This window comes from Hypanus sabinus, chromosome 7, assembly GCF_030144855.1.
Source record: "Hypanus sabinus isolate sHypSab1 chromosome 7, sHypSab1.hap1, whole genome shotgun sequence".
NCBI classification, from domain to species: Eukaryota; Metazoa; Chordata; class Chondrichthyes; order Myliobatiformes; family Dasyatidae; genus Hypanus; species Hypanus sabinus.
In genome coordinates this window covers 5,633,477-5,658,419 of record NC_082712.1, presented here as the reverse complement: position 1 = coordinate 5,658,419, position 24,943 = coordinate 5,633,477, and the positions used below count along the sequence as shown (strand labels likewise).

General features: G+C 45.0%; 1 protein-coding gene and 1 long non-coding RNA gene across 6 annotated transcripts in view; one reads left to right on the top strand and one right to left on the bottom strand.

Moving 5' to 3' along the window:
* palld (palladin, cytoskeletal associated protein) overlaps window positions 1-24,943 on the top strand; it is a 343,659-nt gene that overhangs the window by 295,116 nt on the left and 23,600 nt on the right. For all 5 annotated transcript variants that reach the window (XM_059974111.1, XM_059974109.1, XM_059974110.1 and 2 more), the window contains 4 exons: window positions 74-168; window positions 4,044-4,176; window positions 19,107-19,314; window positions 23,785-23,950. In XM_059974111.1, coding sequence (XP_059830094.1) covers window positions 74-168; window positions 4,044-4,176; window positions 19,107-19,314; window positions 23,785-23,950 — 602 coding nt within the window. The remainder of the gene's footprint in view (window positions 1-73; window positions 169-4,043; window positions 4,177-19,106; window positions 19,315-23,784; window positions 23,951-24,943) is intronic.
* The window catches only part of LOC132396522 (uncharacterized), a 210,608-nt gene continuing 204,917 nt past the window's right edge, over window positions 19,253-24,943 (bottom strand). The window contains exon 3 of the long non-coding RNA XR_009513004.1: window positions 19,253-19,371. This is a non-coding gene — a long non-coding RNA (uncharacterized LOC132396522). The remainder of the gene's footprint in view (window positions 19,372-24,943) is intronic.

Sequence of the window (24,943 nt, the reverse complement as noted above, 5' to 3'; positions counted from 1 at the left end):
TAGGTCGCACAGTCTGTGAAGAGTTTACTGGACCTCCAATGAGTAATTCTTTGTTTCTTTGCTTTATTCACAGGGTAGGACTAGCTGTACAGGACGGCTGATGGTTCAGACTGTGAGCCAGAGGGGACGGTCGCCCCGTTCCCCTGCAGGACAATCACCTGGGAGAAGGTAATGCCAGTGCCCTTGTGGGGAATCTTGAACTGTTAACCATCAATGTTACTGGGTCAAAAGCAGCTGTGCTGGGCAAAACTCAGTAGGGCAGGGGACATCTGTGGAAAGAGAAACAGAATTAACATTTCAGACCCATGACCCTGCATCAAAACTGCTTCATTTCTGGTCCCCTCATATATATATATATCTATATATATATATCTATCTCTCTCTCTCTCTCTCTCTCTCTCTCTCTCTCTCTCTCTCTCTCTCTCTCTCTCTCTCTCTCTCTCCCCCCCCTCTCTCTCTCTCTCTCCCCCTCTCTCCCTCTCCCTCTCCCTCTCTCCCCCTCTCCCTCTCTCTCTCTCCCTCTCTCTCTCTCTCTCTCCCTCTCCTCTCCCTCCCCCTCTCCCTCTCCCTCCCTCTCTCCCTCTCCCTCTCCCTCTCCCTCCCTCTCTCTCTCTCTCCCTCTCCTTCTCCCTCTCTCTCTCTCTCTCTCTCTCTCTCCCTCTCCCTCTCCCTCTCTCTCTCCCTCCGCCCTCCCTCTCCTCTCATATTCAGAAGGGATTGACCAAAATAATTCCAGAGGTGAGACCTTTAGATGTGTGGATAGCCTGGAGCGCTAAAAGCAAACAAGTCTGTGAGGAACTTTGATGCTTAAAATCATGCAGGGTCTTGAGAGATTAGATGGAGAGAGACAGTCCTCATTAGCAGAAGGGCGAGAACTGGAGGATACAGTTGGCGTTTTGGGTCAAAACTCTTCATCTTCCAGAAGTGATGAAGGCTCTTGGCTCAATACATTGATTGTTTATTCCCCTCCATAGATTCTGCCTAACCTGCTGAATTCCCCCAGTTACTCTGGATTTCCAACATCTGCAAAATCTCTTGTGTTTATGGACCAAAAGAGATGTGCATTTTTAAAATGTAATTAGAATGTGGAATGAATTTCTAGGGGTGATATTGGAGACAAGTTCAACAAGTGACCAGAAGACCATTAGATCTAGGCGAAGAATTAGGCCATTCATCCCTTTGACCACTGAATTATTACCCCTCTCATCCCCATTTGTCTGCCTTCTCCCATAACCTTTGACACCCTGTCTAATCATGAACTTATCAACCTCTGCCTTAAATATACCCAATAACTTGGCCTGACAGCCACCTGTGGCAAAGTATCCACAGATTCACCATTCTTTGGCTAAAAGAAAATTTACCTAATTTCTGTTCAAATTCTGAGGCTGCGCCTTCTGTGCTAGACTTTCCCACTACAGGAAACAACTCTCCACATCCACTCTATGGTGATATAAATGTATTTTAATAATAAATTTATTTTGAACTTTAAATTTTGTTCATCATGGACCAGTTGGTCTGAAGGGCCTGTTTCTATGCTGTGTGACTGTCTGACACTGTTGCAGGCAGTGATTTCAGAGCCATTTCCCTCCGTGGTTTTTAAAACTATCTGCCTTCTGTTTCTTTTGCCAGGGAAAATAAATCTCATTCCTCTGGTTGCCAATTAATCCAACAAAATGGCTTTTTATTCATGAGCTCCATTGACTGAAACATATAATCCTGTGGTAGCTAGAATGAAGAGGATTTATCGCTATAATAACCACATCCAGTCCTGCAGGAAACTGAAACGACATTTTTAACCAAATTCTTGATAGGTACAGCATTTTGTTCCTTTGAAATATGCCAAAGAAATCTGACCAACAGGGTCCCTTTCAAAGCCAAGTGACACCAGTTGGAATGGTGTTCAAAGTTTAAAGTCCAAAGTAAATCTATAATCAAAGTACATATATATGTCACCATATACTACTTTGAGATTCATTTTCTTGCAGGCATTCACAGTTCAGGAAAATAAAGAAATGCAATATAATTTATGAAAAGCTATACATAACACTGACAAATATCCAAAGTGCAAGAGAACAGATCATGCAAATAATAAATTTTTAAAAAGTAAATAAATAATACTGAGGTATAGAGTCATTGAATGTGAGTCTATAGGCTGTAGAAATAGTTCTGCATTGAGGTGAGTGAAATTACCCAAGAGCCTGATGGTTGTAAAGTAACTGTTCCTGAACTTGGAGGTGTGGAATCTGAGGCTCCTGTACCCCCTTCTCAATGGTAGCAACGAGATGAAAACCTGCAAACGCGAGGAAATCTGCAGATGCTGGAAATTCAAACAAGCAACACACACAAAATGCTGGTGGAACACAGCAGGCCAGGCAGCATCTATAGGAGAAGCACTGTCGATGTTTCAGGCCGAGATCCTTTGTCAGGATTAACTGAAAGAAGAAAACCTGGCCTGGATGGTGGAGGTCCCTGAAGATGGATCCTGCTTTCTTGTGTCAGTGCTCATTGTAGATGTTCTTAATGGTGGAGAGGCGTTGCCTATGATGAACTTAGGCTGTATCCATGACTTTTTGTAAATGTCTCCATTCTTGGGCTTGGTGTTTCCATACCAGGCCATGATGCAACCAGTCTCTCCACAATGCATCTATAGAAGTTTGTCAACATTTTCCAAAAAAAAGAAAAAATTACAAACATTCCAATAACACAATAGTACCCTTATTTTATATTGGAACACTTCTATTTCCTTCTATAACCATTCTGCTAGAAGGATGCAGTAGAATTCCCTGACAGGTTCACAGAGTTGTTGAAGGCAGGCACTGACAACAAGGGTTGCTTGTGTGAGAGACCTATCTTCAATAACCGTTGCGGTGAGATGCGGGGGTCCAGTATTTAGACAAGTACTTCTTTCAGTAACGAGTCTTGGGATGGTTCACTTACTGCTCCTTTGCAATTAATGTCTGATCGTGTTTGGCAGTCCAGCTGCAGCCTGTAATTAACCGTCTTGTCAGAGAAGGCAGTTTGAATTTCATTCAGCTTATATCTATATGCAAGCTCAATACTTTTAAAATGTTTGGCTCATAAATTCAATAGTCCAGATCTATTTGTGCAATTGAATTTTATGCTGTAAGGTGATCCTAAAATTTCAACTTGGGACATTTGTCAATTTGCTCATAGAAGTACAAACGCATAAATCTGTTTGTCAAAAAATACATTGGCTGAGGGATGCCCCTCTGCCTCTTAACCAGATGGTTCAATTGTGAGTTCACAGTCCCAGTCCAGAGAAAGCAACTTGACATTCCCAATCCACTGTCACTGCCAAAGATGCCAGCATTTGGAAGAGGGATTAACTGAGACTTTATTACAGTGTATAATCTCTGAACCAGAACCTTGCTGGTTCACAGTCCCACTCCAGAGAACGAAATGCAAATTCAAGCCTGATGTTAATCTATAAGGACCATCAGAGCAGAATTACACCTCTCAGCTCATTGAGTCCGCTCCGCTATTCTGCCGTGGCTGATTTATTATCCTTCTCAACCCCATTCTCCTGCCTTCTCCATATAGCCTTTGATGCCCTTACTTATTAAGAACTTATCAATCTCTGCTTATTGGTTAAAGTAGGAAGGTGGATGGGAAACAGAAATAAGAGTATCTAGCTTTGTATTCGCTCAAATGTTATTTGGTAACTGAAAAGCCATAATATGCAGTACTGGCAAAAGTCTTAGGCACATTAGCTGTATATCTGTGCCTGACACTTTTGCATGTGCTGTACATAGATTGATTGTATGTACATAAAATGACACTAGGTGATGTGTATGTAGTGATGTGGGACCAGTAGCAACCATTGGTTGATTTTGCTATTTGAATGCATTTCAAAGCAAAGTTCCTCAATCCAGTGAGGTATCCTAAACATTTCTGCTTTTTTCCATAAAATCCTCTTTCTGTGAATCATTAAGAAACTAGCCAGACCACGAGGTTTATTTACTATTTCTGGAGAGCGGTGGTGTTGTTGAATGTCACGCTCTGTTTCTTTGTGTTGTCCTCAGACCTCGATCCCGATCCAGGGACAGCGGAGAGGAAGTGGAAACCATCCAGGAGCGTTTCTTCCGACCTCACTTCTTGCAGGCTCCGGGCGACATGGTCATTCAGGAGGGGAAGCTCTGTAGAATGGATTGTAAGGTAATCTGCTCCTTCAGACTTGTCCACAGGAGAATCAGAAACGTCTGTTTCCTTTCCCCTCTCCCATCTAAGGACCATTGTTTAATTTGGTCTGAAGTGAACTCTCCACACTCTCCCTGTGGCCACTTGGGTTTCTCCCAGGTGCTCTGCTTGCCTGCCACACCTTAAAGATGTCTGGTAGGTTAATTAACTACTGTGAGCTGCCCAGATATGTAGGTGAACGTCCAAAGAACTAAATAGTGGCAATCAGAGGTATATATATGACAGGGAATAATAGAACAGGCCCTTCGGCAATCAATGTTGTGCCGACCCTGTAACCTACTCTAGAAGCTGCCTAGAATTTCCCGACTGCATAGCCCTTTATTTTACTAAGCTCCATGTACCTATCTAAGAGTCTCTTAAAAGACCTGCCTCTACCACCTTCACTGGCAGTGCATTCCACACACCCTCCACTCTCTGTGTGAACAACTAAACCTCTGACATCCCCACTGTACCCACCTTAAAACTATGCCTCTCATGTTAGCCATTTCAGCCCTGGAAAGAAAAGTCTCCAGCAATCCACACGATCAATGCCTCTCATCTTATACACTTCTATCAGGTCACCTCATCCTCCATCACTCCAAGGAGAAAAGGCCAGGTTCACTCAACCTATTCTCATAAGGCATGCTCTCCAATCCAGGCAACATCCTTGCAAGTCTCCTCTGCACTCTCTCTATAGTATCCACATCCTTTCTGTAGTAAAGTGATCAGAACTGAACACAGTGCTCCAAGTGGCGTCTAACCAAGGTGTTATTTTGCTGTAACGTTATCTCATGGCTCTTGAACTCAATCCCATGGCTTATGAAGGCCAATACACCATACGCCTTCTTAAACAACACTGTCAACCTGTGCAGCTGCTTTGAGTGTCCTATGGACACGGACCCCAAGATCCCTCTGATCCTCCACATTGCCAAGAGTCTTACCATTAACACTATATCTGTCCTCAAATTTGACCTACGGAATGAACCACTTCACACGTATTTGGGTTGAACCCCATCTGCCACATCTCAGCCCATTTCTGCATCCTGTTGATGTCCTGCTGTCACCTCTGACAACCCTACAGACTATCCACAACACCCGCAACTTTTGTGGGAGGAAACCAGAGAATCCCAGACAAAAATAATGTCTAGATGATGTCTAGATTTAGACAAAAATACTATCTAGTACTCACAGCATTAGACCTTAATATTTATTTTATTTCAAGCACGGTAACAGGCCCTTCCAGCCTGACAAACCTCCACTGCCCAATTATAGGCAGTCCCCAGGTTACGAACAAGTTCCTTTCCTGAGTCCATCTTTAAGTCTGATTTGTACGTAAGTCAGAACAGGTACATCCGGTATTATTTAGTGTCAGTTAGTCAAACGTTTGTCTGAGTATATAGTATATAAAACTATGCATATAAAACACTTAAGAAATGTATGTATTCCAATAATTAAACCACTGCATTGCTTAGTAATAATTGTAGCTTTCATCAGGGCAGGGTCTTTCACATGCTCCATTATTCTCACTTTATCCTTTGTCCTTTAAAATTGTTCCGATTGTTGACCGACTGTAGCCTAACGCTTTTCCAATGACCGATGACGTTTCACCTCTTTCTGATTGCTTTATTATTTCCACTTTATTTTCAATCGTGATTGCTTCCTGTCAATGGAACAGAAATACTGCGGGCGGCGGGTCCCAACCTCCACCGGCTCCCAAGGTCCGCTGGGTGCTAAGGACCACTGCACTGAAATCCCCGGGTCCTAAAGTCCAGGGGTCCCCAACCTTTTTTGCACCATGGACCGGTTTAATATTGACAATATTCTTGTGGACCGGCCGACAGGGGGTGGGGAGGGTGTTCAAGTAGGGTTGCCAACTTTCTCATTCCCAAATAAGGGACAAAAGTAGCAGTCAAATACGGGACACTTGTGTTTACCCCGAGAAAGACTACGATGACCATGAAGCCTTGCACGGGCACCTGTGTGCGCATGCGTGATGTGTGCATACATGACATGCGCATGTGTGTACGTGCCGATTTTTTTTCTCTGCAAATCAGTTTTGCCATAATCTTCCGGATTCTGTTAAGTGAAACTGCACTGTACATACATTATTTCTACTTTATATAGGCTGTATATTTATCATATCATTCCTGCTTTTACTATATTTTAATGTTATTTTAGGTTTTATGTGTTATTTGGTATGATTTGGTAGGTTATTTCAAGTTCAACAGTGCATGACAGGGAATGAGGAAAGGTGCAGCTGACTCATATCGCCAAATCATATCGTTTCCTCGTGGCCTGGTAGCACATGCTTTGTGGCCCGGTACCAGTCCGCGGCCCGGTGGTTGGGGACCACTGCTAAAGTCCACCATACTGAGATAGGTTAAATGGGACAAGTGGGGGCTGTGCTGGGTTTGGGTATTTGATCCTCCTCAATATTCCGCATGGGAACTTAAACTGGAAGTGGCAGTGTTTTTTTTACGAGGTCGAGTTGCGAGCTCAACATCAACCCGGCAAGAATGGAGAGCGCACTCAGAAGCAGTCTGTCACTGGATCGAACTCGGGAACCTCCGTTCTCCAGCCTGGCGCTGATCTCACTGCGCCACCAGCTGACTGAAAAGGGTGGGGGGACGGGGTCAGGGTGAACCTTGCTAAGAAAAATTTACCAAGTTACACCAAATACACCAAGTTACACACTCAACACAGTGTCAATGGCAATGACTTAAAATGGCGGACCGTGTCGCAATCCGACTTAAAATGGCGGATGGCGTTCTCCTTCCTCAGTTTGTAAGTACAAGTTGTTCGTAAGTCGGACTTTATAACTCAGGGACTACCTGTATACCCGTGTGATCAATTAACCTGCCGACTGGTACGTTTTTGGATTGTGGGAGGAAACCCAGGCAGACATGGGGAGAACGTGCAAACTCCTTACAGACAGTGACAGGAATGGAACCCGGATCACTGGCTGTAATAGGGTTACGCTAAACACTACCCTGCCATCCCTAAAGTAATTCAGAAACAAGTGGGACTGTCCTTTTACCCCGATTTAGAACACATGCCAACACACATTATAGATTTAACAATGTGGCTGTAGGGAAATTAAAAGGGAAGAGGAACTGATGAGAACTGGCACAAAAACAATATTAGCATTGTGTTACTTGCTATTATTTACTTAATATTTATTTATTATATCTTTTTTGTTTTTGCGCAGTTTGTCTTATTTTGGATATTGGTTCTTTGTCCATCTTTGTGTCTTGTTTTTCATTGATTCTATTGTATTTCTTTGTTCTACTGTGGATGTCGACAAGAAAAGAAATCCCAGGGTGGTATTTTGTGACGTCTATATACTTTGAAATTTGAACAATGGGCTGAATGGCCTCTGAGCATTGGACGAAATAAGAATGAACCTTGGAAGGATGTGGGAAGATGAACAGTAGGTTGACACGGGCATCAATGCAAACAGCTGACAGAATACTCAGTTCAGTAGTTTCTGAGCTTTACGGTAGTGTAGCGGTTAGCTGAACGCTCTTATAAAGCCAGCGACCCGGGTTCAGCTCCTGCTCCTGTCAGTAAGGAGTTTGTATGTTCTCCCAGTGGCCACGTGGATTTCCTCCGGGTGCTCCAGTTTCCTCCCACAGTCCAAAGACGTGTAGGTTATTAGGTAAATTGGTCTCAACTGTGAAATTGGGTGGTGTGGGCTCATAGGGCTGGAATGGCCTGTTACCATGCTGTATCTCTAAAAAACACATTAAAATGTCTAATGCTGTCAGATTTGACCCTAAGGTGGCTGAGATGCCATAACTCTAAACTCATTAGTCAAGTTAATTGTATCTGGTTGAATCCTCCAATCAACTGGCAGCGTTTGTTTCAGTGGAGATGATCTTGAGTCAGCAAACAAAACTTAAAGTCTTTAGCCCTGGTCTGCTCTGTGATCACAAAGTACACTACAGATGCTGTGGTCAAATCAACACGTACAAACAAGCTGGATGAACTCAGCAGGTCGGGCAGCATCTGTTGAAATGAGCAGTCTATGTTTCGGGCCGAGACCCTTCATCAGGACTGAAGAAGGAGGGGACAGGGGCCCTATAAGAAGGTGGGGACCGCTTCATTGAGCACCTCCACTCCGTCTGCCACAACAGACAGGATATCCCAGTTGCCACCCACTTCAACTCTGCTTCACATTCCCATTCGGATATGTCCATACATGGCCTCCTCTACTGCCATGATGAGGCCAAACTCAGGTTGGAGGAGCAACACCTCGTATACCGTCTGGGTAGTCTCCAGACCTTGGTATGAACATTGAATTCTCCAACTTCCAGTAATTCCCTCCCTCTCCCTTCCCCATCCCACTTTCTCTCTGCCTCCTCTTCTAACTGCCTATCACCCCTCTCATGATTCTGCCTTCTTCTACTACTTCTTCTTCTTCTTCTTCTTCTTCTTCTTCTTCTTCTTCTTCTTCTTCTTCTTCTTCTTCTTCTTCTTCTTCTTCTTCTTCTTCTTCTTCTTCTTCTTCTTCTTCTTCTTCTTCTTCTTCTTCTTCTTCTTCTTCTTCTTCTTCTTCTTCTTCTTCTTCTTCTTCTTCTTCTTCTTCCTCTTCTTCTTCTTCTTCTTCTTCTTCTTCTTCTTCTCCTGTGATCGCTAGTCACAAAGGTCAGGTTCTTATTTCAGAGGTTAAGGTCTGCTGTTTTTATTTAAGTGGTTGCTTTCTTTGATCTCCGGAAGATATCCTGCTGGCGTGAGGCAAAGCCGACAGAGGCCATGTGAACTCAGCTATCAGTGTACAGTGTAATCTGAGTAACTCTGTAACTGGTTCCCTCCGCTCTGTACCGAAAAGTTGTGAGTTCAAGGTTTGCTCGAGGCAACTGCGTGTAAAATGGCAGCACACAAGCAGGCCCTTCAGACTATCTCAGCCATGCCAGCCAAGGTGTGCCAACCTAATCCAGTCCCATTTGCCCGTATTTGGCCCATATCCATCTGAGCCCTTCCTATAAAGTACATAAAGACCAAGCATTTGGCGGACACACCACAATCAACATGGTGACGAAAAGTTTGCAAGTAAGTTGCCGAGGTTGGACAATAGCTCAACCCAACCTTCTATCCATGTACCTGCTCAACAGTCTTTTAAATGTTGTAATTGTACCTGCCTCAGCTACTTCTATGTACAGTACTGACTGGCCCCTGCAGGAAGAAGTTGCCCCTCAGGTCCCTTCTAAATCTTTCCCCTTCTCATCTTAAATCTGTGCCCTTTAGTTTTTGATTCCCTTTCTCTGGAAGAAAGCCTGCCGGCATTCACCCTATCTATACAGTATGTCCTCCATGGTTTTAAACACCTTCATAAGATATAGGAGCAGAATTAGGACATTTGGCCCATTGAGTCTGTTCTGCCATTTGATCCATTTCCCTCTTAATCCCAATCTCCTGCCTTCTTCCTGTATCCCCTCACACCCTGACTAATCAAGAACCTATCAACCTCCACCTTAAATATACACAATGACTTGGCCTTCACAGCCATCTGTGGCAACGAATTCCACAGATTCACCACCCTCTTTCAATAGAAATTCCTCCTCATCTCCATTTTAAAAGGACACCCCTCTATTCTGAGGCAGTGTCCTCTGGTCTTAGACTCCCCCACCACAGGAAACGTCCTCTCCACATCCACTCTGCCGAGGTCTTTCAACGTTTGATGGGTTTCAATAAGGTCACTGCTCAGTCTGCTAGTCTCCGGTTAATAGAGCCCTAACCAGCTTAACTCTCCCTAAAGTCCTGGCAACTTTCTCATCAATCTCCTTTATACTTTCTAGCTTAATGGCAGAACATAGTACAGTACAGCACAGAACAGGCCCTTTGGCCCATTATGTTGTGCTGACCTTTTAACCTACTTCAAGATCAATCTAACCATTCCCTCCCACATAACCCTCCATTTTTTTCTCATCCACGCGCCTATTTAAGAGTTTCTTAAATGTCCCTCATGTATCTGCCTCCACCACCACCTCTGGCAGCACCCAACACTCTGCATAAAAACCATATCTCTGATATCCCCACCTATTGCTCGTACACCATGTGCCGTGTCGTATGACCTGGGCGATCATGATCTTTCCATGACCATAATTGTTCTTGGCAAATTATTTGACAGAAGTGGTTTGCTATTGCCTTCTTCTGAACAGTGTCTTTACAGGTTGGGTGACCCCAGCCATTATCAACACTCTTCAGAGAATATCTTTCTGGCGTCAGTGGTTGCATAACCAGGACTTGTGATATGCACGTATGACCATCCACCACCAACTCCCATGGCTTCATGAGATCATGATCGGGGGTGGGTGCTCAGCAGGTGCTACACCTTCCCCAAGGGTGACCTGCAGGCTAGCAGAGGGAAGGAGCATTTTACACCTCCTTTGCCTATACTTCCCTCAAATAACCTAGTATTAGCCATTTCCACCCCGGGAAAATAAATGTCTCTATCTGTCCATTCGATCTATGCATCTTATCATCTTGTACATCTACATGCATTAAGAGATCCATGTTTCGGGCAGACCAACCCTCCAACAAAGACCTTTGCCTTCATTTCCACAGCAAACAGCAAAGTGGACAGTCAGCTTTCACTGCGAGTAACAACCGTGGCTGCTTGCCCAGTACCTGAGTGGGAATTGAACCCATGACCTGTCTACTCACTGAGCTGGAGCTGACAGTCCTCCTCAGTTTACAAGGAGCTACAGTGGTGGGAGTAATTGGGAGGGAGACCACATGCAAAGTGTTGGAGGAACTGAGTAGGTCAGGCAGCATCTATGTTTAAGACATTTTGGGGCTGAAGTGCTGATTGTTTATTTCTCTCCATAGATATTGCCTGACCTGCTGAGTTCCTCCAGACTTTATATTTTTATTGAGATACAGTGCAGAAAGGGTCATTCCAGCCCTTCGAGCCCTTGCCAGCAACCCCCAATTTCATTGTAGCCTAATCACACGACTGTTTACAATGACCAATTAACCTACCAAATGGTGTGTGTGTGTGTTTTTTTCCCTTATTTAATTGCTTGTTTGTTTGCTTATTTCAGTAATGTGTAGTAATTTTTTTATGTCTTCCACTGTACTGCTGCCACTTCAGTTACTAAGAGTTGTGCAGGTGTGGAATGCACTGCCTCGGAAGACGGCGGAGGCCAATTCTCTGGATGCTTTCAAGAAGGAGCTAGATAGATATCTGATGGATAGGGGAATCAAGGGATATGGGGACAAGGCAGGGACTGGGTATTGATAGTGACTGATCAGCCATGATCTCAGAATGGCAGTGCAGACTTGAGGGGCCGAATAGTCTACTTCTGCACCTATTGTCTATTGTCTAAACAAGAAGGAAATTCCTCTGTTTTCATTGTCAAACCCAAGCTTCACGGGCCATGCTTCCCATATTTTTGTGGTATTTGCCAGTGATGATAAACCTGATTGGGATTCAGAATATCTCACGTGCCTGATTGCTTGTGAAGTTTAGCAATAAAAAGATTTGAGTGACATTGCAAACAATGAAGGGAGATTGGATACAGGCATACGGGATAAATGCCAAGCTGTTTGCACTGAGACTAGAACAGGACATCATGGGTTAAACGTAAAAGATGAAATATTTAAGGGAATTTGAGGAAGAACACCTTCACCCAGAAGGTGGTGGGAGTGTGGAACAAGCTGCCAGCAGAAGTGGTAGACGTGGGTTTGATTTTGACATTTAGGAGAAGGTCCATGGATGGGAGGGGTATGGTCCAGGTGCAGGTTGATTGGACTAGGCAGAGTAATAGTTTAGCGTAGACTAGATGGGACAAAGGGTTTGTTTCTGTGCTGTAATGTTTCCAGACAAAGAGTGTCCAAAGAAGACCTCAACAGTGGAGCTGGCAGAAGATGATGACAGGTAGAGGAAGGATGCAGCAGTGAACGATGCAAGCCACTGGACACTGACCCTGATCTGCAAAAGACCATGTGGTGGCTGCCCATGCTTCATCCTCCTCACATTAAACAAAGTAACGCACAGGTGTTCTGCATTAAGGCAGTAACTTCTTCGGAGAACATCACACTCGACTCAAGTGATTGACTACTTCTCATGTTCTACAACGCTGATTAGAAAGCAATTCAGCTGTGCATATTGCTCAGTAGAACAAGCCCTATCTGAGACTATGCAGTGTCCCATTAGGTTGGGGTTGGGGAAGCAGGCTGACGGGAGAGCTGTGGTTCTGGAATACAAGGAAGTGGTGAGTTAAAACACAATCAAGAGCAGAAATCTTCCAAGTGCTGGGAAACCAAAACATCAAATACTGTAACCAGCATCAGTCTGACCTGCCAAGTAACCCCAACACTTCCTGGTTATACTTCTGATTCTCATTGTGTTACACAAGCGGAAGGGATTATAAGGAAGGGTGATCTGTAAGGTTTGTGGTTGACAGCCAAAGTAGAGAAAGCTCCTTTTTCAGTAATTAAAGTTGCACAAGGGTGAATAATCTTTCTTGATTGCCAGTCATTTATGCCTCTTTAATACACTATAAAAATCAAAGGAAGGGAGAGGCAGGAAACAGAGTGACCTTTGGGATTCAATTTCACGCTTCTTCTTGGATAACAATTGCTGGCTTGTTGATCATAAGGATGTAGAGTCAGAGTACTGCAGCATGGAATCAGGACCTTCCGCTCATTTCATCCATGCCATCCTTTGTCATAGAGCACTGTAGTACAGAAAAAGGCCCTTGGGCCCACCTAGCCCATGCTGGCCTGGTTTTCTGTCCAGACTAAAAGGATCAAAAGGATCATGGGAATAAAAGGACTGCCGGTGATGAGTGGTGCTTTACAGGTATTAGTGTTGGGACTGCTTCTTTTTATGCTGTATGTCAATGATTTTGATGATGGAATAGATGGCTTTGTTGCCAAGTTTGCAAATGATACGAAGATTGGTGGAGGGGCAGGTAGTTTTGAGGAAACAAGTAGGCTGCAGAGGGACAGATTAGGAGAATGAACAAGAAAGTGGCAAATGAAATACAATGTTGGAAAATGCATAGTCATGCACTTTGGTAGTAGAAATAAATGTGTGGACTATTTTCTAAACAGGGAGAAAATCCAAAAATCTGAGATGCAAAGGGACTTGGGAGTCCTTGTGCAGAAAACCTTAAAGGCAGAGCCAGTGGTGAGGAAGGCAAATGCCATGTTAGCATTCATTTCAAGAGGTCTGGAATACAAGAGCAGGGATGTGATTCTGAGGCTTTTTAAGGCACTGGTGAGGCCTCACCTTGAGTATTGTGAACAGCTCTGGGCTGCACATCTGAGAAAAGATGTACTGCATTGGAGGGGGTCAGAGTAGGTTCACAAGGAAGATTCCAGGAATGAAAGCATTATCATGCAAGGAACGTTTGATGGCTCTGGGTCTGTACTCGCTGGAATTTAGAAGGATGGGGGGGGGGTGGTTCTCATTGAAGCTTTTCAAATGTTGAAAGGCCTAGACAGAGTAGATGTGGAAAGGATGTTTCCCATGGTGGGGGAGTTTAGGACAAGAGGACACAGATAGAGGGGTGTCCGTTTAAAATAGAGATGCAGAGAAATTTCTTCAGATAGAGTTTGGTGAATTTGTGGAACTTATTACCAGAGACAGCTGTGGAGGTCAGGTTGTTGGTGTATTTAAGGCAGAGCTTGATAGGTTCTTGATTGGACATGGCATCAAAGGTTACAGGGAGAAGGCCAGGGAGGGGGGCTAAGGAGAGGAAAAAAAGACCAGCCATGTTCAAATGGCAGAGCAGACTCGATGGGCCAAATGGCCTAATTCTGCTCCTATCTCTTATGGTCTTAGGAACTAATGGTTCCCAATCTGAGGTCCACAGACCTCTTGGTTAATGCAGAGGGTCCATGGCGTAAAAAAACTGTTTGGGAACCCGTGGCCTAGACCATTCCACCTGCACCTGGACCATGGCCCTCCATACCCCTACCATCCATGCACTTATCCAAACTTCTCTTAAGTGTTGCAGTTGAACCTACATCCATTGCTTCCACTGGCAGCTCTTTCCTCACTTGCTGCGGCCTACGAGTGAAGAATTTTCACCCTCAGCTTCCCTTTAATTATTTCACCTCTCACTTTTTTTCACCTCTCATCCAGTTCTAGTCTCACCCAAACTCAGTGGAAAAAGCCTGCTTGCATTTACCCTATCTATACCTTCATAATTCAGAACACTTCTATCAAATCTCCCCTCAACTCTTAAGTTTGATCGGGACTAGCTTGGTGGACACTATAGAAAGCACCATACAGGGGAAAGTTAAGTAGCTTCTGCCTGTATTCCCTGGAGTGCAGGAGAATGGGACTAGACAGAATAGCAGTTCATTGGGCCAATGGGCTAAAGTGACAGCTCTGTGACTCTAAGACTCTACAATACCACCTATTTTAGCATAATCTGTAAGCTTACTACCCATGCCTTGTACATTTATATTCAAAACATTTCTACAGTATAAATAACAAATAACAAAGTTCCCAGTATCAACCCCTGAGGTACATAATTAGCCACCGTCTCCAGACTAAGAAGCAACCTTCAACCATGTCTGTTTCCTACCATCAAGCCAATTACTAATCCAATCAACTGTCTTCTCTTGGATCCCGTGGGATTGACAGAAAGCACCAAAGTCTTGAGGCATCTTTGACTGACCTTTTGTCCATACACATATTTTGAAGAAAGTAACCCTAGTTAGCATGTTTAAAGTCAGACACCTGAGGTGGAACCTTCCCCTCCATAAATACTGCCTGAACGGCATGTTCAAGATGCTCAAGATTTCCAACATCTACAGAATCTCTTGTGTTTATGAACCCCGAGCTGAGTTGAGCAGCCAAGAGTGTGTTAGACATATTCAGCTTTCTGTGTCAACTTCCTCATTACAGGAAGGATGTGGAAACCATAGAAAGGGTGCAGAGGAGATTTACAAGGATGCTCCCTAGATTGGGGAACATGCCCTATGAGAATTGGTTGAGTAAACTTGGCTTTTTCTCCTTGGAGCAACGGAGGATGAGGTTGCCTGATAGAGGTGTACAAGATGATGAGAGGCATTGATCGTGTGGATAGTCAGAGGCTTTTTCCCAGGGCTGAAATGGTTGCCACAAGAGGACACAGGTTTAAGGTGCTTGGAAGTAGGTACAGAGGAGATGTCAGGGGTAAGTTTCTTACTCAGAAAGTGGTGAGTGCGTGGAATGGGCTGCTGGCAACTGTGGTGGAGGCAGATACAATAGGGTCTTTTAAGAGACTTTTAGATAGGTACATGGAGCTTAGTAAAATAGAGGGCTATAGGTAAGCCTAGTAATTTCTAAGGTAGGGACATGTTCAGCACAACTTTGTGGGCCGAAGGGCCTGTATTGTGCTGTCGGTTTTCTATGCTTCTGAACAAAAGTCCCCAGTGCAGAATCTGTGGATATGCAAAGTCACTCACTCCTCAAGAGAAGGACCTGCATGGCTAAGGACATTTTCTTGGAAGTGGTTTATCATTGTTACATGCACTGAGGTGCAATGTAAAACTTGAATTGCATACTGTTCATACAGTTTAACTCTTTACACAGTGCATTGAGGTAGTACAAGGTAAAGCAATAACAGAGTTATTGTGTCGTTTGAAAGAGAATACACTTTATTCTGCATTCTTTTAGCAAATACGTTCTTCATCCCTTTACCCACCTATCACCCCCTACCTTCGTACATATACCCTTCCATTCCCCGCCCCCACTCAGTTAACTCTCCGCAAACCTGGCCTCACCTATCACCCGCCAGCTTGTACACGATCCCCTCTCCCACCCCCCACCTTTTTATCTTGGCTTCTGCCCCCTTACTTTCCAGCCCTGCTGAAGAGTCTCGGCCCAAAATGTTAACTGCCTACACCCCTCTACAAATGCTGCATGACCTGCTGAGTTCTGCTGAGTTTGTGTGTTTTGCTTAATAATAGACTGCATAATAATGATATAGATTATCAAGATTAGTTTTATTTGTCACACGTACAGCGAAACGTGCAGTAAAATGCATCATTTGCATCAAATCAAATCAGTGAGGATTGTGCTGGGGCAGCCCACAAGCGTCGCCACACTTCTGGCAACATCGCGGCATGCTGGCAGCTCACTAACCCTAACCCTAACCGTAAGTTTTTGGAATGTGGGAGGAAGCCAGAGAATCAGGAGGAAACCCACAAGGTCATGGGGAGAACTCCTTCAGACTGGCGGGAATTGAACCCCAATCGGTGATCGTTAGCCTGTAAAAAAAATATTCTAACCGCTACACTCCCATGCAGCAGCTACAGAGAAAGTGCAAGTAGACATTAAGGTACAAAATCATAGCAAGGTGGATAGTGAGCTCGGGAGTCCATCCTATCATACTAGGGAACCATTCATTTGTCAAGATTTTATTCACAGAACCATTCCTGCCCTCCACTGTGTTCACACATTTAACCTGTCAGTTCGACAATAATCAAAGATAAAAGCTTGTTGCTGTGAGCACCATGTTTCAAACTACACCATGACTTAGCAAGTCAAGCTAATTTGTAGAGTATCAGATGAACAATTTTTCAGGCACTTGATACATGACTACCTCAGTAGCTTTGGGCAGGATTATGTCAGCGATGTTACCAAGTACACGGTTCTTCTTCGTCTCCCTCCCGGAACCCGATTTTAACCCAGCGTCAACATTATGTGACCAGGATCCTTCTCCCTTGGCATTTTGCCATTTCCCCACAAAGATTTTTTTTCCCCCTTACAGTTCATTATTCAAGCCTGCCTTACTTAGATAAAGAGCACAGGTGTGAGCAGAAAGAGTGGAAGGCCAGCACTTTCATCAAGACTTTGCCTCCCATCTGGTTATGAAAGAGTTCAAAATTCAAAAATTCAAAGTAAGTTCATTTCAAAGTACATACCTAACCATATACAACTCTGAGATTCATTTTCTTGCGGTGAAAAACTGCATCCAACACAATGGACACGCAACCAGTGTGCAAAAGACAATAAACTGTGCAAATACAAAATAAATAATAATAATGGTAATTAAATAAGCAATAAGTAAAAAAAACATGAGATGAAGAGTCCTTGAAAGTGAGTCCATAAGCTGTGGGAACAGGTCAATGATGGGGCAAGTGAAGTTGAGTGAAGTTCTCCCCAGTGGATCAAGAACCTGATGGTTGAGGGGTGATGTGGGTCCTGAGCCTCCTTCGCCTTCTTCCTGATGGCAGCAGCCAGAAAAGAGCTTGGCCTGGATGGTGGGGGTCCTTGTTAATGGATGCTGCTTTCCTGCAACAACGCTTCATGTAGATGTGCTCAGAGGTGGGGAGGGCTTTACCCGTAACTGTGTGATAAGCAGATATGAATATATGAAACCAGGTTCAACCAATTTTGCCAGACTAATAATTTAACAAAAGTGGACCAGAAACAGCTTATTTTCTACGCTATTCAACACTACCAATCTTTGTATTATTTGCAAATTTACAAACCCTAGCCATCAACATTTTCATCAACAAACAGCCACACATGAAAATAGGTTGGTAAATAAATCATCCATAATAGAATGGCAGAGCAGACTTGATGGGCCAAATGGTCTAATCTGCTCATTTATGGTAATATTTTGTTTCATGTGCTGCGTGTGATATACAGTATGTTTTGTGGGTGCTCTGTGGTCTAGAGGAACACTGCTTCATTTGGTTGTATACATGTACAGTCAGATGACAATAAACTTGAACTCATAAATTAAAGAAGGCATTGGGTGGACATTGAGTGCAAGAGTAAGGATGTCATGTTGCAGCTATACAAAACTTGGACTACCAGGTTGGTGTAGTGGAGAAATGTCCCTACCAGAGGAGGTGTAAGGTGCTCCTTCCTTCCACCACCCTGCAGGTCACCCTTGGGCAAGGTGTAGCATCTGCTTAGCCCCCGGATCAGGGTCACATGAAGCCATGGGAGCAGGTGGTGGATGGTCATATGAGCACCCGGTGCATATCATGCCCTGGTTATGTGACCATTGACACCAGGCAGATGATCTGAAGAGTATTGATAATGGCTGGGGTCACCCGTCTTGTAAAGACACTGCTCAGAAGAAGGCAATGGCAAAGCACTTCTGTAGAAAAATCTGTCATGAACATTCATGCAGGAAGACCATGACTGTCCACGTTGTAAGACACAGCACATAACGATGATGGTGACCGTGTACAGTTTTCTTTACCCCATCACTTGCAGGATGTGGAGAGTGCAGAAGAGCCTTACCAGCATGCTGCCTGGGTTAGACAACATGAGCTATAAGGAGAGGTTGGAAAAACATGGGCTGTTTCCACTATACCAGGGTTTCCCTACCATCAACCTGGGTTACGTAGACCCCAGGATGGGAACACCTGCTCTGAAGCATTGGAGGGTGAGAGAAGATCTGATAGAGGTTTATAAAATTATGAAAGACGTAGATGGGGTAGAATCTTTTTTCTCAGGGCCATCAACTTGACATGCTGTTCTTGGTATGTTTTTCCCTAGAAGTGCTTTGCCATTGCCTTCTTCTGGGCAGTGCTTTGCAAGAGGGGTGACCCCAGCCTTTATCAGTACTCTTCAGAGATTGTCTACCTAGCGTCAGTGGTCACATAACCAGGACTTGTGATCATGCTCATGGCTTCACATGACTCCCAATCTGGGGGATAACCAGGTGCTACATTTTGCCTAAGGGTGACCTGCAGGCTAGCAGAGGGAAGCAGTGCCTTACACCTCCTTTGGTAGAAATGTATCTCCACCCACCACCCAGGGTGAAAATGTCAAATACTGGAGAACACTGTGTCAAAATCTGCTCTGACAGACTGCTCAGTATTCTCGTGGAGACACAGACTCCATGAGAACATGGTATTCTCTTCCTATACCTTGTGAACTTAGATTCCTCCTTTTTTTTGTGCATCTGATGGAGTTTGTGAACTGGGTTCCTTTGCAGGTGAGTGGGCTCCCAACTCCCGACCTGATATGGCAGTTGAACGGGAACCAGATCCGGCCAGACAGCAGCCACAAGATGCTGGTGCGCGAGAATGGCGTTCACTCCCTTGTCATCGAGCCTGCCACAGCCAGGGACGCGGGGATGTACACGTGCATTGCCACCAACCGGGCAGGGCAGAACTCCTTCAGCCTTGAGCTCGTCGTTGCAGGTAGGGAGGTTGCTGCTCCTCACTGAAGGGTAATGTTCCTGAGGGAAGGCCATCAACCTGAAGACACAAGAGACTCCACCAATGCTGGAAATGTAGAACAGTACAGGCCCTTGGGCCCACCTTTTAACTTACTCTAACCCTTCCCCTCCACAAGGCCCTCCATTTTTCTTTCATGCACCTGTCTAAGACTTACTTAAAGATCCCTAAGAATGTTTCTTATAGAAACATATAAGATTATGAAAGGGGTAGATAAAATAGAGGCAGGAAAGTTGTTTCCACGGGTAAGTGAGACTAGAACTAGTGGACATAACCTCAAGATTCAGGGGGAGTAGATTTAGGACAGAGATGAGGATGAAACTGGATGAAACTGCTTTTCCCAGAGAGTGGTGAATCTGTGGAATTCTCTGCCCAATGAAGCAGTGGAGGCTGCCTCTGTAAATATATTTAAAACAAGGTCGGATAGAGTCTTGCATTGTAGGGAATTAGGGGTTATGGGGAAAAGGCAGGTAGGTGAAGATGAGTCCAGGGCCAGATCAGCCATGATCTTATAGAATGGCACAGCTAGCTCAATGGGCCAGATGGCCTACTCCTGCATTTATTTCTTATGGCCTTAAATCTGCCTTTACCACCATCCCAGCAGGACATTCCATGCACCCAACACACTCTATGTTTAAAAAAAACTTTCCACTGACATCCCGCCTATACTTTCCTCCAATCACCTTAAAATTATGCCGCCTCGTATTAGTTAATTCCACCATGGGAAAAAAAATCTCTGGCTGTCTACTCCATCTGTGCCCCTTTATCACCTTGAATACCTCTATCAAGTCACCGGTCAACCTATCCTCTCTAATTCAAACAGCACCCTAGTAAATCTCCTCTGCACCCGCTCTAAAGCTTCCACAATCTGGTTGCTCCAGACTATGGAAGTATTGAGGATGTTACATATTGAAGATGTTGCCCGGACTTGAGGACCTAAGTAATAGGAAAAGGCTGAATAAATTAGGAATTTATTCCCTAGAGTGCAGGAGAATGGGGGGAGACCTTAAAACGGTACACAAAATTATGATGAGTATAGATAGGGAAATGTGAGCAGACATTTTCCCCTCTGGTCAGGTGAGACTTGAACTAGATGGTTGAAGGATGATGAAAGAGGGGGAACTTCTTCACTCAGAGGGCGATGAGAGTGTTGAATGAGCTGCCAGTGGAAGTGGTGGTTGGGGGTTCGATTGTAACATTCAAGGGAAGTTTGGACAGATACATGGATGAGAGGAGATCAGGGGGGTATTGTCCAGAATGCAAGTAGATATACAATAAACCAATTATGAATTTCACTGTATCTTGGTACATGTGCTGTATATCCAATTAGGAATTAACACTTATCACCTATAGTACGTATGGCACCTTTTGTGATCCAGGATGCCCCAGAGCAGTTAAATCCTTTCTTGGCACATAACAGAGCTGACTAGCTCCCATAGAGAGCAGTGAACTGTTGTCACTAGGGTTGGATGATAGAAAACTTCCCTGCTCATGTTCAGACTGGAACCTTGGGATTGTATGTGTAGCTGAAGGAGAGAGAGTGTCTGGTACCCCACCCAAACCTGTAGCACTCTCTCAGATCCACACTTGGATGGCTGAACTAGTCTTTTACGTCAGAGCACTGGAGTATCTGAGCCAGATCGGATATCCTGGAGTTAAGATAATTATACAGTATTTCATCATAGCCTATTTAATGTGTGCCTCCATGCAGAATCTAACTACGCTTCACTCACACCTTACGTGCCATGGTAACATGTAGCAGTTAGCATGACCCTATTACAGTTCGGAGCATCAAAGTTTTGAGTTCAGTTCTGGAGTCATCTGTAAGGGGTCAGTGGAGCGTGCGGGTGTTTCCAGGTGCTCTGGTTTCCTTCTATAGCCCAGAGACTGTAGGCTACTCTGTCATTGTAAATTATCCATGATTAGGTTAGGGTTAAATCGGGGGTGTCGGGAATGGCATGGGGAACTAGGAGGACCTATTCCTCGCCATATCACTAACTATCTAACTAACTAAGTAGATAAATAAAATGAATGGTAAAGTGTGGAAAAATACAGAAATACGGTTGAATTGTATTGAGGATTCACACATTGGTAAATCAGTTGATTTTTATCACATGTACCAAGATACAGTGAAAAATGTCACTTTGGATGCCATCCATGCAAATAATTTCATTGCAACAGTGTACTGAGATAGTACACGGGAGAAGGACTGCTTCATCGAGCACCTCCGCACCATCTGCCATAAGCGGGACCTCCTGGTGGCCAAACATTTTAATTCCTGTTCTGACATGTCAATCCCTGGCCATCTCTTGTGCCAAGATGAGGCTGCCCTCAGGGTGGAGGAGCAATACCTCATATTCCATCTGGGTACCCTCCAACCTGATGGCATGAATATTGATTTCTCCTTCCAATTAACAAATTTCCTTCTGCCCACTTCCTCTATTTCCCACTCTAACCTTTCACTTTTTCTCACTTCTTCCCCCTGAGTCCCCTCTCTCTTCTCTTTCTCCCATTGTCCACTCTCCTCTCCTCTCAGATTCCTTCCTCTCCAGGCCTTCACTTTCCCACGCACCTGGCTTCACCTATCACCTTCCAGCCGGCCTCTTTACCATCCCTCCACCTTTTTATTCTGGCATCTTCCCCCTTCCTTCTCAGTCCTGGAGAGGAGTCTCAGGCCAAAACATCAACTGTTTATTCTTTTCCACGGATGCTGCCTGACCGTGTTGCTCCAGTATTTTGTCTGTGTAGCAACAGAGTAAAGTTACAACTGCAGAGAAAGTACAGTGCAGGTAACAATAAGGAGCAAGGTAGTGGTGAGGTAGATCACGAGGTCAAGTAGACCACTCCATGGTCTTACAACAGTGGGATAGAAGCTGTCCTTGAGCCTGTTGGTACGTGCTTTATCTTAACCTAACATAGTCAACACCGGTCCGAAAGTGTCCTGATGTATCTATTGAGGGGAATAAACATTTCTTTTCCATGGATGCTGCCTGACCTGCTGAGTTCCGCAGCACTCGGTGTGTTTTTATCTGGATTTCCAGCATCTGCAGAGTCTCCTGTGTTTATAGTCAGAAGGTGGGTTCCACACATTCCCATGGGAGAAAGGTGTATCCACAAAGATCATCTAGGGAGTGGAAGGCCATTTTCTGACTTGAAACCTCAGTGACTGATGTTAGATAGAACCATGAATACACCTTGGGCATTTTCCAGTTTCAGGGAGTGACTTATGAGAAAATGCCTCAGTGGTTTCAGTACTTCATTCCCCGGAGCGTAGAGGTATGAGGGAGATTTGATATTGATATACAAAATTATGAAGGGTGTAAACAGGGTTAATGCAAGCAGGCTTTTTCCCTGAGGTGGAGTGAGACTAGAACTGGAGATCACAGATCTGGGGATTAAAGTTTCTGTGCAGAAGTGCTTTTTTTTAAATTCAGCGATACAGCTCAGTAACAGGCTCTGCCAACCCAATGAGCCCGCATCGCCCAGTTACATCCATGTGTCCAATTAACCTACTCACCCACACTACCTTTGGTCTGTGGGAGGAAACCAGAGCACCCAGAGGAAATCCACACGGTCATCGGGAGAATGTGCAAACTCCTCACAGACAGCACCTCCTCTGCCAGCTTGTTCCACACTCACACTGCCCTCTGAGTAAAGAAGTTCACCCTCATGTTCCCCTTAAACACCTCACCTGTCACCCTTAACCCATGACGTCTGGTTGTAGTCTCTAACAACTTCAGTGGAAAAAGCCTGCTTGCATTTATCCTGTCTGTCCTCCTCATGATTTGTATACCTACATCAAATCTCCCCTCGAGGGAATAAAGTCTTAACCTATTCAACCGTTCCCTGTTACTCAGGTCCTCAAGTCCTGGCAAAATCCTTGTAAAGTTTCTCTGTGTTCTTTCAGTTGCACTGATATCATTACTGATGAAGCTCCTGATAAGATTTGATTGGCCAGTTTTCGTTGAATCGTTTCAAAGTCCCAAACTGAACAGTTCATCCACTTTTCCAGTGTCAGACCCAACTTACTGGGCAGTAACAATAATAGGTCACTAACTTAGAGGAGCAACATTGGAGGACCTCAACAGGGAGCATCTATGAAGGAGAATAAACAGTCAACATTCTCAGTCTGGAACATCAACTGTTCATTTCCCTCCATGATGCTGCCTGACCTGCTGAGGTCCTCCAGCATTTTGTGTGTGATGTGCTGGATTCCCTGCATGTCTTGTGCTTCTGGTTGAGGGGGTGTCTTGCTTCTCTCTGTCAGGACCTCTTGGTTTACTTTGGCCTGAGGCAGAATTGAGATTTCTAAATTTTAGTTGGTGGTTTTGGGTTGGCGTGGGGGCGAAACGGACAGAACATTGGAGGGTGATCCTTAGTGAACATTAAGAGGCGTTTCACTTTTCTTCATGTTTTGATGTTTGAACCCCACAGCCAAGGAGATGGTGAGAGCCCCGGCATTTATTGAGAAGCTACAGAACACCGGGGTGGCAGAAGGCTATCCGATACGGCTGGAGTGCCGGGTCTCCGGTGTGCCGTATCCACAGATCTTCTGGAAGAAGGACAACGAATCCCTGACGCACAACACCGAGCGAGTGAGGTGAGAGGAGAACTGTGCAACTCAACACCTGATGCTTTGACTGGTCACTGGACGTGGGTTCATCAGTTCATTTCGTTATAGGTGTCTATTTCCGACACCTCGCTCCCCTTTCTAGATCTTTCTGTTTCTATCTCTGGAGACAGCCTATCCACCGATGTCTACTACAAACCTACAGACTCTCACAACTACCAAGACTATTCCTCCTCCCACCCTGTCTCCTGCAAAAGTGCTATCCCTTTCTCTCAATTCCTCTGCCTCCGCTGCATCTGCTCTCAGGATGAGGCCTTTCATTCTAGGACAAAGGAGATGTCTTCCTTTTTTAAAGAAAGGGGCTTCCCTTCGTCCACTATCAATTCTGCCCTCCATCGCATTATTTCACGCACCTCTGCCATCACCCCATCCCCCCGCCAGCCCACCAGGGGTAGAGTCCCCCTGGTCCTCACCTATCACCCTACCAGCCTACAGATCCAACATATAATCCTCCGTAACTTCCACCACCTCCTACGGGATCCCACCACCAGACACATCTTCCCCGCCCCCCCCGCTGTCGACTTTCCGCAGGGATCGCTCCCTACTCGACTCCCTTGTCCATTCATCCCCCCCATCCCTCCCCACCGACCTCCCTCCGGGCACTCATCCCTGCAAACGGAAGAAGTGCTACACCTGCCCCCACACTTCTTCCCTCACCACCATCCCAGGCCCCAGACAGTTCTTTCAGGTGAGGCACCACTTCACCTGTGAGTCAACTGGGGTGATATACTGTATCCGGTGCTCCCGATGTGGCCATTTATACATTGGGGAGACCCATCGCAGACTGGGAGACCGTTTCGCCGAACACCAGCGCTCAGTCCTCCAGCAGTGGCGGGATCTCCCTGTGGCCACACACTTCAATTCCACAGACCACTCCCACTCCGACATGTCTGTCCATGGCCTCCTCTACTGTCAAGATGAGGCCACACGCAGGTCGATGGAGCAATACCTTATCTCCCGCCT